Source organism: Crotalus tigris, unplaced genomic scaffold (assembly GCF_016545835.1).
Source record: "Crotalus tigris isolate CLP2741 ecotype Arizona unplaced genomic scaffold, ASM1654583v1 scf7180000019762.1414395, whole genome shotgun sequence".
In the NCBI taxonomy this organism is placed as follows: domain Eukaryota; kingdom Metazoa; phylum Chordata; class Lepidosauria; order Squamata; family Viperidae; genus Crotalus; species Crotalus tigris.
Genome location: NW_024097700.1, coordinates 168,854 through 186,285, shown reverse-complemented (window position 1 = coordinate 186,285; position 17,432 = coordinate 168,854). Strand labels below are relative to the sequence as shown.

General features: G+C 40.8%; 1 protein-coding gene across 5 annotated transcripts in view; it reads left to right on the top strand.

Annotated features, from left to right (window-relative positions):
• The window catches only part of JAK2 (Janus kinase 2), a 96,597-nt gene that overhangs the window by 30,032 nt on the left and 49,133 nt on the right, over positions 1–17,432 (top strand). For 4 of the 5 annotated variants that reach the window (XM_039364484.1, XM_039364488.1, XM_039364485.1 and 1 more), the window contains exon 2: positions 11,834–12,084. The exons of the other annotated variant lie outside the window; for it this stretch is intronic. In XM_039364484.1, the coding sequence (XP_039220418.1) occupies positions 11,865–12,084 (220 nt within the window). In that variant the 5' untranslated portion in view covers positions 11,834–11,864. The remainder of the gene's footprint in view (positions 1–11,833; positions 12,085–17,432) is intronic. 5 annotated transcript variants of the gene reach the window in all.

Genomic DNA, 17,432 nt, shown 5'->3' with positions numbered 1-17,432 from the left:
ATCTCTGTTGGTGAGAATTTTAGTGATTAAGATGAATGGTTTGTTGAAACTTTTTAAGCAGGAGGGTATTAATAGATTTACTTAGGGGTGGGAAAAAAAGCAAATAGCCAAGTTTATCGAATGTAAGTTTGTTGGTTGGGGTATATTGGAAAGAAAATTTTGTGTTTATTATGGATGAATGGTTGTTTAAAAGAAATATACACCTCAACGTAGAGAAGATGGATAAATTACATGTAGAGTAAATAGAATTGATATGGGTTTAAAAAGTATTATTTAGATTATGAATAATTTTTAGTTTTTCAATTTGGAATTGCTTATATTGTTATTTTTGTTTTTTTATTATTTTTTTATATTTTATTTGCTTAAATTTGTTTTGTATTCGAGTTAAAGTACATTATTGATTTTGTTATTTGTATAGTTGGATAAGTTTATTTAGAATTTGTTTGTTTATTTGTAACCCTATAACCAGCCCTGGGAAGTGAGGGGGGGAGGGAGGGGGTTATTTTAGGGGGGGGGAGTATTATTAAAAACTTGTATAAAACTTTTCAATAAAAAAAAAATCCGATGCCTGACAACTGGTTCATACTTACGACTGTTGCTGTTTCCCAAGATCATGCAATCAACTTTTACAACCTTTTGACAAGCAAAATCAGTGGGGAAGCCAGATTCATTTAACAACTATGTTACCAACTTATCAACAGCAGTGATTCACTTAAAAACTGTGGCAAGAAAGGTCATAAAATGGGGCAAAAGTCACTTAACAAATGTCTCGCTTTGCAACAAAAATGTTGGGCTCAATTGTGCTCATAAGTCGAGGACTATCTGTATATGGCTTTCAGGAACATTCCAAAAGGTTAAGTAGATAGTATTTTTGTATACTAACCTTTGTTAGCAACAGAGCTTTTGTCTGGAAGTTAGAGTCATGGTTGCCTCCTGGAAGTCTGTGAACATTAGTTTTTTCATTATATTCAAAGGTGAATGAATGTAAAGTTTGGCTCATGATGTACTCCCCAGAGGAACTATCATTGGTTGGAAGTATATTTCCTCTTTTATGAATGCTACATTAGGATTGGGTAATTGTTGGGCATCCACTTAAATATTGGACAATCAAATAATTGGGTTCTATAATAGAAAACGGGTAATGGTGGCCCTCCAGATTATACAGGAGACAAACTTGTATCTCTCAACATATATAATAGTGGAAAATGGATTTAAACTTGTAATATTTGTACTTTCCATGAAAGTAGAAAAAAGCAACGTACAACTACAATTGAGCCCAAAATTTACATTGCTAAGCAAGACAGTTAAGTGAATTTTGATCCATTTTACTAGCATTTTTTGGCAAGGTCGAGCAAATCACTGCAGTTGTTAAGTGATTCATGCAGTCATTAAGTGAATCTGGTTTCCCCATTGATTTTGCTTGTTGGAAGCTGGCTGGAAAAGTTACAACTGTCATAAATATATGCCAGTTTCCAAGTGCTCAATTTTTGATCATGTGACCATGGGGATGCTGCAGTGGTCGTAAGTATGAAAACCGGTCATAAGCCACATTTTTCAAAGCCATTGTAACTTTGAATGGTCACTAAATGAATGGTTGTAAATCGAAGACCACCTGTAGTGTCATTTCCTGTTGAGCCAACTTGTGTTGAAAATACAGATTTTATTCTGGTTTACTTGTTAATTAGGATATATTGTAATGTTAAACAGAAAACATTGCTCTAACATTTCATAATTTATTTGAAACTTGAATTCAAAGGAGAATTTTTTTTAATTCTAAGTAAACAACAGAAATAAAGAACTGGATGCTATATTCCTCATTGCTTTAATTCTGTTTAAATACAGAAGTGGGATTTGCTCTTTGCTGTATGTCTCATTTTGGCCACAATCATTTTATTAGAGCACAGTTGCTGAAATTAAATAACATTTTTAGTTAAAACCCCTATTTGAAAAATGCTGCATACTGAAACTGTTTTAACAGAAAACTATTTTTTTAATGTTTGAACATCTCTTTTGTTTTTATTTAGCATGGCAAATGCTTGTGTTAAACCATTTGTTTGCTACTTCATTGCTGTTTTTTTCATGGAGTAGGGGAAAGCTGATGTTGTAAGCTGCCCAGAGTTACCTTGCAGCAAGATGGGCGGCAAACAAATTTTAATAAAATAAATAAATAGCCTGATGCCTACAGATGTTTCACCTGGTTGTGATTAATGGAGATGTAGTCACACATATCTAGATGGCACTTATTTGGAGAAGGCTGATTTTGATAATTGTTATTGTTGTAGAATCTTTTGAAACAGTAAAGTAACTGAGGTAATAAATATGAAATTGTGCATATGTATTGGTATTTTACTTGAATAATATTAGTAAGCACAGAACAGTTCTTTCTTAATGTGAAGCTACCTTCTCCTACCTTTCAGGAGAAAGCAGAATTTGCTTGGAGAATATATCTGATTTTTCCCCCCTTTGATTTATGTCTATATGGGCACTCCAAATCTAGTAGGTAAAACAAATACCCTCAGGCAGTCTGCAAGTAACCTGGTCTAGGACTTTAAAGATGAGAACCAGCAGCTTGAATTGTACCTGGAAAGTGGCTTGGAGCAAATGCAGCTCATACAGCAATGATGTAACTTGAATTTACCACGGAGCACTCAAAACTGCACAAGCCGCTGCATTCTGGGCCATTTGCAGCTTCCTGATAGTCATGCCAAATGTTACTTTTTATATACATAAAAGGAAGGATTGAATTATTTCCCAGCTGTTTCTAGTTTCCAAGAGTGGTGTCTGTTTTATAATAATTTGTTTTCTTGTAATGAGAAGAGTATTTGCATGTTTTTTTTATCCACAAGTATTTGTACTCTGAATACATGAAAATGCTCACATTGTTTAGTTCATGGCTACATAACCAACATCTTGCAGCATTTGTTTTCAGGATAGTTACCATCTGTTAAAACATTTGAATAGTTGAATGGATCATAGTTCACAACAGATCAGTTCATGATTGACTTACTGATGATTACTCGGTGTATGATCACTGTTTTCCAAATCTCTTTATAACTATGTTAACATATCTTGATGCTGAAATACCAGTTTTTGAATTGTGGAATAGAATCTTTTGGAATAAATTATCACAGATTTTCTAAAAACTGTATGCATATTGTATATAATCTTGCCATTGCCTTCCTCCTCCTAAAGCTAAGAGACAGTGACTGGCTTGAGATCATCCAGCTGGCTTCATGTCTAAGGCAGAACTAGAACTTAAGGTTTTCTTGTATCTAGCCTGGGGCTTTAACCACTGCATGAAACTTTTAAAGCCTTCTAAAACCATGCTGCTGAATTTTAGCATTTCATTTTTTTATTTCAAAAATAAGGTTAGGAATAAAAGTAGAATGCCTCAAGGGGTCAAAATATCCACCCCCTCTTCAATTTCCAACCTTTCTATTGCTATATACTGCAATTTCAGTGTAGTAATTTTAATGTATTTTTCAAAATTAGGTTGTGACAGAAAACAGACTACAACTACTCACCATTAAAGCCCACCAGACATTTTCATTCCAGGAATACCATCAAATCATCAGATGACCTCTTGTGGCTCTTCAGAGGGTCTGCAAGTAGAGTTGTGTCCCTAAATCTTAGAAACTTTCTCACCTCTTATTCTTACACAAGAAGGATTTTCTGTTGTAGATACTTGAAAAACATCCAACTGGTGTTATTGATGTGCATAAGTAAAATTAGGTCATTAAAAGTTTCTCTCACTTAAAATAAATTTAGGAGTAAATAAAATAATACATTTATTATTTTATTTTAAAGCAAAAGGACAAATTAATAGTTGGGCAGTAATTTAATATTTTTTATCTTCTCAATCTGCAACTATTTGCAAATTTAATAACTTTGATACTATCTTTATCTCAAGCATCATTTGATCATTTCTGAGTCCGGTTATATAAAGAGATGCAAATGTCTAAAACTTTCAAAAGCACTGCTCTATGCTATTTCTAAATTTCAGTCTGCCAGCTTTATTTTTTTCCTGGACTGTCTTCCTGATATATTTTGCCATTGTGCCTAATCATAGCAGCTCAAATGCTAGCTTCCATCATTGAGGTCTCTTGCCATTTATGAAGTATAATTAAATACCTTCATTGAGAATAAAATTAGAAACTATATTAATGTAATCCTGGTCTGTCTATGGTGAAAAATTGCACAGTCTGACAAAATACCATTTTTTTCTCTAGAATCTCACCTGTCACAGAAATCATTATCAATCTACACTAGTGCAAGATTAAAGAGCCTTGCTTATTTGGGCTAAGGCCTTCTGAAGCTAAAAATATAATCCAAAATCCTATTTCAGTCAGGACTGCTATGTTTTGCATGTTGGAGGTGAGATCCAAAAGATCTCAATATCAAATGTATCCAACATATTGTAAACTCATTAACTTGACTGTGATGAAGCATATTTTTTTTTAAGAAATGCATATATTTTGCAGGAGTCTATCTATTCTTTTTGGACATTAGATTATTCAGTATACATAACTAAAGCTAATAAGAGGGTCAGATAGAAACGGTTTTCATGTAACAGTTCTTATGTGAGTGGCTTGCAGTTCCTTATCTGTCATATAAAAACTTCTAGATATCCATTTTGTGAGCCTGTATTTTGCAATAGAGTTGCATTTTACAATATTGAAGGGATCTTTTGCAGCTACAATAGTTGCATTTTACAATATTGAAGGGATCTTTTGCAGCAAATATCCTGTAGCATTTTAAAAGCAGTCACATTATTATTGTATGAACTTTGGATTATGTCATCAAGTACATGTGAAGAAGGTATTATGAGTTGTTTAAGTTCCGAAAAATGAGCCTTCTCCAGTACAGGAGATGGAGAATCCACCAATGGGTTTTCTCTGTCTGCCTGCTCTTGAGACAAAGTAGCCAAACTTGACACACCCCCTCTTGACCCAGTCTTGACTTGGTCTCAAGCTCTTGAAGACATATCAGGTTTGGCTCTCAGGTTTTTGCAATTCATTTAGCAGGTCAGAGATCCATTGTTGAATTCTCCTTGCGTTGGTTCAGGTATTTGTACCTCCCCTAATTAGTGTTTACATTCTAAAAGATTTCTCTAAACATTTTCCCCCAGAAATGCTGGGATCAGCACTGCCTCAAATTGGCTGAGTTGAGGCTTGTGGGGTGGGGGGGAGAGAGTAATTTTCTGTTTCTATCCCCAGGGCTCGGGGGGGGGGAAGAATCCCTTCAACATCAGTTCCCCGTTGATTCCCCTGCATAGCGCTCAGCGCTGCAGTCAGATCACCCCCACAGCTTAAATTTCACCTTCCAAACCTCCAGAGGCCATTTTGAATGGCCCAAAAGTCGCTGCCACCATTTTGGACGGCTGACGAACTCACAACTCAGATGGAGGTTTTTTTTTGCCCTTAAAAACAGCTTCTGAGCGAATTTAACTCTAAATTTCTGATTTTCGAGACAAAGCTTCTCACAAAATGTACCCTGGTCGATCATAGGAAGCCTCACCTAAACTCGCCACGGCCGCCATTTTGGACGCGCCACACAGTTGGCCTTGCAATTGCCATCAGCCTTATCACTGACTGAAGGCCTCAGTGCGTTACAGGGCCTTTCCACAGGACTTCAGGCCCATCACACAGCCTTGCCATCCCAGGGAGTTTGGCGGAGCCCGTTGCGGCCGCCATCTTGGGAGCATCGTGAGGCCCTATTTTAAGCCACCACATCAGGCCCTCTGTACTGGCTGCAGGCTCCCAGCTTCCCCATAAGGTTTCCCTTATTCTGGCTACTTCTCAGGTCATCTGAGATACTATTCTAACCCTGCACCCGTATCGGTCTCCTAGGTTTCATAAACTGCATCCCTTAAGTTCAACCCAGTAATTCACAGACAAGGCCCAAATTCTTAGGCCACCATCTTAATCGGAGCATCCATTTGAATCTCCTCTCATGTTGCCTCTGCCAGGCCTCATTTTCAGGCCCTCTGCGCCCTTCATTGGGCTGTCTGCTGCACCTTGACTGGCCACCTAAGACCTCCGGGCGGAACCCTTAGCGGGTCTCAACCATGCCTTCGGTCTTATTTTATCAATTGTGACCTAAGCCCAGAGAGAATTATCAACTGGTCAAGTGGTCAGAGGAGCAGTCCTCGTTACTTGCTCCAATTTCTCTTCCCGCCAACCGTTTGCCTGCCAGAGCTCACCCTCAGGTTTCCTGAGATAGCTCGTCCCAGGATGGAGGACTCCACGGTGCCTCAACCCATAAGCACTGCCTCCCCGTCCTCCAGTCATGGCCGGCACAAAAATTCCAAACAGGAGGCAGCAGGCAAGCTCAAGAACAAGGCTAAGGCCACCCTGAAAAAGCCTTCCAAATTGGCGGAGAAACAAGCCAGCCGTAGGCTGCGCAGAGACAGGCAGAGACAGGCAGGATCTGGGACAGATCAATTGGTCGCCCCTGAATTTGATCTCCCTTTGGGTCCTTCAACCTCGGCTCAGGGCGTGTGGTCCCTGACAGAAACCCCCACCACACATTGTCCCCCTTTTGTGCTAGTTCAGCACACAGCAATCACTCTACCGACCCTTCCCTCGGGTTCAGTTCCTGAGACCACCTTCACACCAACGGCCGCCGGGCCCAGGGGGCCAGACCTTGGAGACATTTTCTCCGATGGCTGCCTCGAGGCCCTGCTATCTAAGGTTGTGGACCGCGCATTAGCAGAACGGTCCTTCCATCTACCCGGGCAGGAGGCTTCCACATCAGCTATGCCTCCTTATGTCCCTCCTACGGGGATCCCTTTATTTCAGGAGCCCACATCTCCTGCACACTCCTCAATTAGTGGATACTCATCTCTGCAGGGTGAGGATCAGCCAGACTTCAATCTATCAGAGGAGGAGGAACTTCCCTCTGAACCCTCCCCATCGGGAGGTCTATTCAATCCAGCCCTGTTTCTCCCCTTGCTTCGCAAGGCCACCTCAATGGCAAACATAGAGTCCGATCAGTTCCCTCAGCCACCGGCCACATTGGATTCCAGCCCAAATCCGATATTCTTTGAAACGGTGGTAACCCAGCATCACGTTCCCTGTCCTTCTATATTTCTTAAAGAGATCAAAAAGCAATGGGTTTCCCCTTCCTCATTTCCTTCTGTAGGCGGGACAGATAAAAAGATTTTTAGTACCTCTACAGACCTAACTGAGGCCCTGGAGGTCCCTAAGGTAGACGAGGCCTCTGGTGTCCCAGACTGCGGTCGATGGGGACATGTCTGAGGTGCTTAAAGCGGACGACAGGAAATGGGACCAAACTTTTCGAAAGATCCATCAATCAGCAGCATGGGCAATTAAAATGGCCACCCGCGCGTCTGTTTTTGTCAGAACCACCCTCTTATGGCTTCGTCAGCTTCAGGCCAGAGTCCCTTCTGAGGACATTCGGACTCACCAGGACCTAAGCAAAATGCGGATGCGACACTTCAGCCGGCCAACTTTGCTTCCAGGTCTCTAGCCTCCAACATCACAGCCAGAAGGATGCTATGGCTGAAATACTGGCAGGCCGACGCCGAAGCCAAATGGCGTCTCGCAACTGCTTCATCATCTGTTCCACTTCTCAGGATCCAATCAAAAAGGGACTTATGCAGGAGGCCATTCAACATCTTCTAGAGATTCAGGCCATAGAACTGGTACCGCCGGACCACATAGGCAGGGCATTCTACTCCATCCTCTTTGTGGTCTTCAAGACCTCGGGGGGATGGAGGGCAATTCTAGACCTCAAGAGTCTGAACTATTACATCACATACAAAAAGTTCAAAATGCAATCACTCCAGTCCATCCTGGGAGGCATCAGACAGGGAGACTTCCTGGCGTCAATAGACCTCACGGAAGCGTATCTCCACATCCCCATCCATCCAGATCAGCGGCGGTTCCTCAGGTTCTGTTACAGGGGCCGTCACTTCCAGTACAAGGCCCTCCCGTTTGGCCTCTCCTCGGCACCCAGGGTGTTCACCAAGATCCTGGCTGTGCTAGCCACCCATTTACGGAAGGTATCAGTACATGTTCAGTGTTACCTGGACAACATCTTGATCCAAGCGTCCTCCTTCCAGGCAGCCCAGTCGGACCTGGAACTAACTATTCAGGTCCTCCAACAGCACGGGTCCTCAGTGAACTTCCAAAAAAGCCAGACGGTTCCCTTATCCAGGCTTCTGCACGTGGGAGCCATCATAGACACCACGAACTGCATGGTCTATCTCTCCCAGGAGCGGTTGGTCAGCATCAGGGATCTGGCTCGCCGAGTGTCAAGAACTGCACCGTTCCACTGGTCTTACTCTCCCAGCTTCTGGGAAAGATGGTCTCCTGCATAGCCATAGTCCCCTGGGCCAGACTACACTTCCGGGATCTCCAATGATTGAATGCCAGCACATCCAGCCAGCAGGTGAGACTTCTGGTCCACACCCTCAGGTCTCTACACTGGTGGTTCTCACAAGCGGTAGCCAAGGGGTCACCTTTCAAGGAGCCGGAGCGCCTCACCATCACGATGGACGCCAGCCTATTCGGTTGGGGAGCCCATCTATAGTCTTAGTTTGCGCAGGGCAGTTGGTCCCGCGCAGACTTGAGACACAACATCAATTGGCTGGAACTCGGGGCCATTCACTTAGCTCTTCATCAATTCCGACACTGGATCGGGGCCGTCACGTATTGATCCTCACGGACAACGTGGCGTCCAAGGCCCACATGAACTGGCAGGGGGACACCAGGTCAAGTCCCTTATGTCCAAGGCCCAGTTACTAGGATCCTGGGCAGAGTCCAACCTGGCCTCTCTCAGGGCCGAACACATCTCGGGGCTCAAGAACCAGCAGGCAGACTTTCTGAGTCACTCTACGATAGACCCCTCGTAATGGGGACTACATCCGGATCTTTTTTCCGAGATATCCCACAGGTTCGGCCATCCGGTCCTCGACCTGTTTGCGTCGTCGAGCAATACCCGACTCCCCAGGTACTTCTCCCGTTATTACCTTCCAGAGGCGGAGGGGACAGATGGCCTGCGGACTCCGTGGCTGCAAGGTCTACTTTATGCCTTCCCTCTCCTTCCACTCATTCCAGGAGCAGGTGGAAGTGATCCTCGTGGCCCCATACTGGCCACAGAGGCCCTGGTTTGCTGACCTAATGTGAATCTCTCCCGCTGTCCTCCGTGGAAGATTCCCCCGTATCCTTACACCAGGGGGTCCTCCAACACCCGGACCCTTAGTGGTTGCAGTTAGCCGCCTGGCGCTTGAGCACAGCATCACGACACAAGAGTTATTTTCACCACGGGCAATCACCATGATTCAGGCCTCTCGTAGGCCGGCAACCAATCGCATTTATAATTCCACCTGGAAATTTTTTTGCCATTGGTGCAGAAGGCGGCAACTGGATGTCTACAAATTAACTATTCCCCAGATTGTAGACTACCTTCTTGACGGTCTGGACAGAGGCCTGGCCCCTGCAACCCTTCGTAGGCAGGTGGCGTCCCTATCGACGTTGCTCACTTGTGCAGACTCAGTTTCTCTAGCTCACCATCCCAGGATACGTGCCTTCATCAAGGGTGCATGCAACACTACGCCTCTCGTGGTACACAGGTATCCTTCCTGGGAACTGCCTCGTATGCTTCACGCACTCATGAAACCGCCCTTTGAGCCCATCACTAGTATTTCATTGCGGGCCTTATCTCTTAAGGTCGCATTCTTAAGCGCCATCACGTCAGCCAGACGTATCTCCGAGCTGGCTGCTCTCTCGGTCAGGAATGATCTTTGCATCTTCCACCGGGACTGGGTAGTCCTTCGGTTGAATCCCACCTTTGTGCCCAAGGTCAACTCACTCTTTCATAGGACACAGGAAGTCATCTTGCCTAACTTTTGTCCTGATCCTTTCCATGACTTGGAGCGGCAGTGGCACACATTGGACGTCCGCAGGGCCCTGCGGCGTTACATCAAATGCACGGAACCCTTTCGCTTATCTGAGGCCCTCTTTATTTTCTTCCGTCCGGCTTCCCTGGGACAGAAGGTGTCCGCTGGCACTATCGGCAGGTGGATCAGGGCCTGTATCGCGGAGGCATACCAATCTTCCTCCCTGCCGGCTCCAAGTCATATCACAGCCCATTCCACTTGCAGCACTGTGACATCTGTGGCATGGGCCACTCAGGCGTCCATCGAGGAGATTTGCAGGGCTGCAAAATGGTCATCGCCCTCCCCTTTTATATGTCATTATAGGATTGACTGCTTCGCTTCAGCAAACGCCCCCTTTGGTCGGGGGGTCCTCCAGCAGATGGTCTCCAGGGACATAGATTTGGCCTTATCTGTTTCCCACCCATCAGGACAGTGAGGCTTTGGTATGTCCCATTGGTGGATTCTCCATCTCCTGTACTGGAGAAGGGGCGTTGTCTTACCTGAACGCCTTTTCTCAGTACAGAGATGGAGAATCCACACTCACCTTAAGGTCAGTTAGGCCGTTATTAGGGATTTGAGAGCCAACACCTCGTCCTTGCATCAGCCACTTTCGCCCTCGTCAAGACTGGATCTTCTAGCAAGAGGGGGCGTGTCAGGTTTGGCTACTTGGTCTCAAGAGCAGGCAGCCAGAGAAAACCCATTGGTGGATTCTCCATCTCCGTACTGAGAAAAGGCATTCAGGTAAGACAACGCCCCTTCTGCCTGGTAAAGCTTCCAAAAAGAAACAGAATGTGTTAGTACTGGGAAATGTTAAAAAGCAGAACCTTGCACACATGTTCATATAAGGTAACACCAGGTGTCAGTTGAGTACATCACCATCATCACCCTTTGATATCTTGGCAGAAAAATGGCTGGTGGGGAGAACCCACACTGCTCTCTTTTGTTCCCCATGATCTCGATGCACATAGCTGGGAAACTCATTTTTTTTCTTTCTTCCTATTAATCTTGCTCTACGTAACTATTTTGCACTGCTAACAGCAGCAGGAAGTTACTTATTGGGATGCTGTTAAAAAGGAAGAAAACACGAGATTTCCTCCTGTTAGCAATATTTTCAAGGAAGATGTGATGAAAGAGGAAAAACATTGATGAATATGATGGTAGAGAACAGTAATATTTAGCAAGGGAAGCTTTTTTCCTGCAAAATTAATCCCCTCTTCCAGAAAGCTAATTAAACAGTCGCTCAATAATCAACCAGGCACTGATTCTGTACTGTAAGGCGGAGTGAAGATTCAGAAAGTCTGATACTGGTTTGAAAGTTGAAATTGAATGAATGAACATCTGGCCTTGTTATTATTCTCTTGTTGGGGTGCCAGATTTTTTTTCTCCTTTGGTTTATGCCTTTGGGAAAGTTGCTTAATATTGCTGCAGGAGATGACACAATAAGGACAGTCATTTACAAGCTCCTAGGACAGCAAAGTCCAACACTCTTCCCCTCAAGCATAATTAGACTCCTGTCTGGTCTTGAATTGATTTGATTTTGGTGCTGCAAATGGTTTCTGGTGTTGATGAAATGTTAAGTATGATTGGATTTTTGAAATTCTCAATGATCTCTTTTCTTAGTATCAGAACATACATATTTACATTTTGCTGGATTTAGTCTTTTTGAGAAGTTGGTTCTGTACTATAGGAAGCATTATTTGCTTCATATTACTTAGAAGGTCAATTGAGAGTCAGTTATCCTATAAAACTGTATCATCAGATATGTTAAATTCTTAAAGAGTTTCAGAAAGAGAGAATGCATTCATTTTTGGAATGCTGGACATTGCCTTGAATAAACCAAATCTATATATAAACTAAGTCTAAACGAATGCAAAATATTCTAGATATATAACTAAAATGATTACATATTTTAATTTTAATATCTTGCAGGAAGATATGCCGAACAGAATGTAAAGTTATCATGGCCTTACTTACAGTGACAGATATGGAAGGAACAGTATCATCTACTATTCATCAAAATGGTGGCATTGTTGGAAATTCTACCATTTCTCAACCATCCGAACAGCTGTTTCGAATTTACCTTTATAATTCCCCAGGAAAGACAGAAGGTGACTATCTACTGTTTCCAGCTGGAGAGTATGTTGCAGAAGAAATTTGTGTTGCCTGCTGTAAGGCTTGCGGTAAGAACATAGCTTCTTTTAAAATAAATGTACAGATATATTGTCTTCCTTTGTTAGGAATTAGTAAGAAACAACCTTGTATTTTGGGGGGTTGTTTTGCAATTTCTTTGGATCAAATGAACGAGTCTGTTCAACTTTTGGAATGGACCCCTCCCCCTTTCAGTATGCAATAGTAGCTCATTGTATTAGTCTTGTTCAGACAAATTTTGCATTTATTTTGTTTCTTTCTCTACCTCTTTCTCTTCAGTTTGCATGCCTCCAAAGTCTCCCATTCTTTCCCCTTCCCTTTCTCTTCAGCAGAAAAAAATGGTTTCTAATGTATCCATATTTCAGTTGCAAAACCAAGTTCAAACGTACCACATAACTTCTTTATAGCATAGCTTCAGAAATTGTGCTTTCAGTAAACCATGGATAAGAATTGCCAGATGGTTTCAGTACCCAAATGGGGGAGCTTCACACTGGAGATGGTTGACTAATTAAAACCTAATCCCATTCCACCCGCCCCGCATGTCTGGCTCCCTCCTTTGCCATGTTGTGTTCATGGTTTTGTCGGCTGTGTTATTTTATAATAGGTGATTTTTAAAGTTTTTTAATGGTTTATGTTGTAAGCCACCCAGAATCATTGGATATGAGATGGACGGCAATAAATTTCATAAAAAGTAAATAAAATATAAAAAAATAAGATTAATGAAAGTTTATGTACAGTGCTAAAATAAAATAGCTAGTTAGATTGATTATGCCAAAGGAGGAAAGGGAAGCTCATTTATGTATTTCTGAATTGTATTTTAGAGATACATATTACACATATTTTTATTGATTAGATTTTATAGTTTAATGGATTAAGTGAATCTTGTTAAAGGATTGAGGGGAAGGTTGTTATATTACTTAGTCAGAGCTTCACTGCTGTTATACTGTATGTGATGGCACAATTTCTTACCTTTATTTTATGGTACCATATGTCAAATAGATTAAAAATTAATTTAACATGAAATGATACATGATCTTAACAGTTACTTCCAAAATCATTTTTGAGAACAGCGCCAGGCATCTTTGTTATCCAGAGAGTAATTTGATAGCAGTTTTTGGAACACATGAGACTATGAACACAGTGCTTGTCTGCAATTTGTTAAAGCAACCTTTGGAGCTGTGTGTGTGTTGCTAAGATTATGCAACTCTTATATGGAGTTTTCCATTGTAGTTTTGTCATCATGGAGACATAATGACTACACAGATGCTGTGTTCACACTTCTGTCTTCTGAAGCACCTGTTGCAGAATTAATATGAGGCATTGATTACTTTAATTTGGCAAAGATTCCACAGTTAAAATATCCATATCAGTATATACAAGAAATAACTTGGCTGATTTACTTGTAAGTCATATTACTGCACCATTTATTTACCACCATAACTCTGAAAATAGCAGTACAATTTGAACCATGCCTCAAATTATATGACGCTAATAATTTTACTATTTACCCTGGTGACAGGAATGAATTTGTATAGACAAACAAATAATACAGTATTTTGCCTATATGGATCTTCAAAGCAATTTGGGTTTGTAAAGTATGTTTTTTGCAAGACACGGTATGGCATGGCACCTGAATTAATCTCTTCCTATCTTACATCCTATTGACTGTTTTCACACATTGCAATAAGCCATAATGTGATTTGATGGATATTGGTTTAACATGGTTATATGCTATATAATACCATGGTAGAGATTAGTTTAATATTGTTTTAATATAAATGTTGACCTTTGGTGTTATAGTAGGCCTTTTTCAAGCATAATGGCCGAATGTGTGATTGAATATGACATTTTTTGGCTTTGGTTCTGCCTCGTATTGGCATGTCATATCAATTTCTCTCTGGAGAACTTGACTTCATACTGGAAGAATATCCTTGTTTTTGTCTTGCAGTGTGTGTTTTTCTTTCACAAAAAGAGCAATAGGCGTATATTGGCAGGCTTGATTTCTATGTACAAGAGCTAAAATATTAAGAAGATGGGGGTGCAGGAAGCCTAGTCCCCAATATTCTTGCACAGTGTATTTTGCATATTTTCTGAGAAGTTCTGCAAGTGGTTTCTAAAGTATGTTTAATTTCATGCATTTACAGTCCCAACTTATCCAGGTTTCTTATTGTAGATAACTTTGTGTTCAGCTTCCTGATAATTAAGTGGAGAGCTAGAGAACAGCATTCATATGAACACATACTACATTCTACATTTTAAATTGTAAAATATGCAGGGAGATGCCTAGAAATACTTGCATAAAGCTAATTTTTCAAATGTTGTACTTGCAAATTTCACTTGTTTGTTTTAAAGGAGGGGCCCTGATTTAAACATTTTGGTAGCATGTAACTGACTAAACTAAAAAAAACAACCTTAAGATAGCATTGTTTGCATTGTAAAAACAAGATTTGCTAACTTTGGCAGTTGTTACAGAAAGCAGTAAGTGAAACTATTTGGCTATGATCTGTGTGATGGCAAGAATGCTAAAGGTCACAGACGTATCTTAATCCTCTGTCTGACTTGGTTTTCATCCCAGTTACATAATCATATTGCCAGAATGCTTTTCTGCTTTTAAATTGATACGTAGTTTCCATATTAAAATTTCTGCAGAGTCATGGAGAGGAATAGGAGAAGGGATGACAGGACCTGAGGGAAGAGTGAAAAGAGGGATCAGTCCAGAATCCCTATGTAGCCATAAGAGAACTAAGTCCAACCCTCCTTGAGTACCATTGACCTTTATCTAAGTCTGTACAGGTGCCAGCCATTAGTTAAGATAATTCCTGTGCATAGGCTTTTAGCAATAAATCAGTTTAATTGAACCTTCATATGTGTATCTATTCTTTTGCTCCTGACAGAGGGGCGGGTTGCATAGATACAGAATATATCCAGTGAGCAATATTCAGAAAATTAATAAAAATTCAATATTTGTAGTTTTCTTTTTTATTATTTATTAGTAGTAAGCATTCTGTTCTTTTTCAATCAATAAGAAATAATTACCAAATAACAACATAAGAACAAGTTTTTTTTTAACCTCTCTATCTCAGCCATATTAGAACTGGTCTTCATACCATCTTTCACAGGGTTATGATGGATTTTATTTAAAAAGAATCAAATGAGCCATAAAAATAAACAATGACATGTGGAAAATTATTTAATATTCATGCATTCATTCATTAGTATTCATTAATACATTAAATAATTTATAAGGCCACCCAGCTCTAGGCAACATACATTAAAAACAGAAGAATAATACAATACAAATGCGCCCCCCCCAAAAAAAAATCTAGAAGAAAACAACTATTAAAAGACAATCAACCATGCAGGACCAATATCCACTCTAGCCTTGGAGATACAGCCAGGTTTCAGAGTTGTTTTCACCATGGTCCAGGGGAAAGGGGCTGTGTAGCTCAAGGAGAGGATGCTGTATCAGAAGACAGATGCTTTGGCAGAGAACAGATGTTTCCTAGTTTCCATCAGGTGGATAGGACCTGGAGCATGCCATCTCTAGCCAATTGTATAGCCAATGCAGAAACCATAGAAAACAGTGGTCCTTTAGATCAGGGGCCCCCAACCCCCGGTTCGTGGACCGGTACTGGGCCGCAGCATGCCAGCAACAGGTCCGCACAAACAAGCAAAGCCCCATCCACAGGATGCAGGCAGCATACAAAACCACACCCCCTCTGGTCCACAGAAAAACCTCTCTCCTCGGAACCAATGGTCCCGGGTGCCCAAAAGGTTGGGAACCTCTGTTTTAGATAACCAGGCCGTGTGCCACAAAGAGCTTATTGGTCATAATTAGTACCTGAATTATATCCTTTCCTTGACTGGTAACCATTGCAGCTCATGGAGAGAAGCTATGACAGTGACCTGGTAAGATATACCCAAAATTGCCTATGCTATTGCATTCTGCAGCTTCTAAGTGGTTTTCAAGGATAGCTGCAAATAGGCTGCATTGCAATAGTTTATATGAAGGGTCCTTGGTGCTCTCTGAGCTTGGTTATTTCCTTGCAGAGGTTTCATTATCCAAACTAGGTAACATAATCAGACTAGCACTGATTATGTTACCTTGTTTGGGTAATGAATCCCAAGAACTCCTCATTTCAACCTTGAGCTACAAATATTCTCCTTTGTTAATAGTTTATATGTTAGGTGATCAAAGAGAGTGTCTGAAAGGCCTCACAATCAAGAGAAAGGTACAATTGCTTCACAAGATAGATCTCTGCAGAAGTCTTCTTAGCCATAGCTTCTATTTACTTCTTGGGCTGAAATAGTGAGTCCAAGAAAGCCTCCCAATTGTGCATGAGCCCCAGAGAAACTAAAGGTGTCACATTATTGGCCCTGGAAAGGTTCAGTAATCCATAGCTACCCAATCTTGCCAGGGTTGAGTTTAAGCCCATTCCTCCATAGCCTAAGGACACTTAGACAAGATTTGGATAGCATTGCTTGGTCAATCTGAGGCTGAGATACATAACTGGCTATCATCTGCATATTGAAGAAGTGAAGATCAGAAAAGAAAACCTTAAGTTGTTTTATGCTTAAATCGTGTTGTGATGGTTTTACTTAGTGTTTGTAATTTACTATTCTGGAAATTTCTAATTTCAAATTAAGTGCCTGTATGCAAAATGTGCACCTAAACGTTTTAAGTGGATTATAATTCAGTTATCTTGTTAATACTTTTTATACTATAGAATACATTGAATGTCGCCCATTTTATATTATTATAAAACAGAATGAGAAAATTGAGAAGTTAAAATAAACCCAGTTAGCTTTTTCTTTCTGTTTAAAAAAATCTTGTTGTACTGATAGACTGCATCACTGATAACAAAGCAGTATTCTAGAAGTACGAGTATGTAAAACATATTTTATTTTAAAGTAATTCCATTTCAAATTTGAAACCATTGTTATTCTGAGTTGAAAATGGACTGTTGTGGAAGTTATCTTGAGTTTGAAATTCTTCCAAATAGTCCAGAACTCAGAAGAAACTTATCAGTAATTGGATTGTATTAATAGTATGTTTAAATATTATCTTCTTGGTAATATCTGCTATCCCCCATATTTGAATCCATAAACATTTGCTAATAAAAGTTCAGTTGTTTAAACATATCCTGAAAAAGCTTAAATATGCATATTCCAACGAAATTCAAAATATACTGCTTAAACCTCTGCATATAAGCGTGCCAATTGTTGTGAGAATGCACTAATTGGTGTGGAAATACTATTCTTTAAAATTGTAACACTAAGGGCTGGTGTATAATGATTAAACAAAACATTTGGGGAACACAAAACAACACACTAAACTATGTCTAGAAAAAGAATTAGAAAGCATAATTCCTGCTCAAGG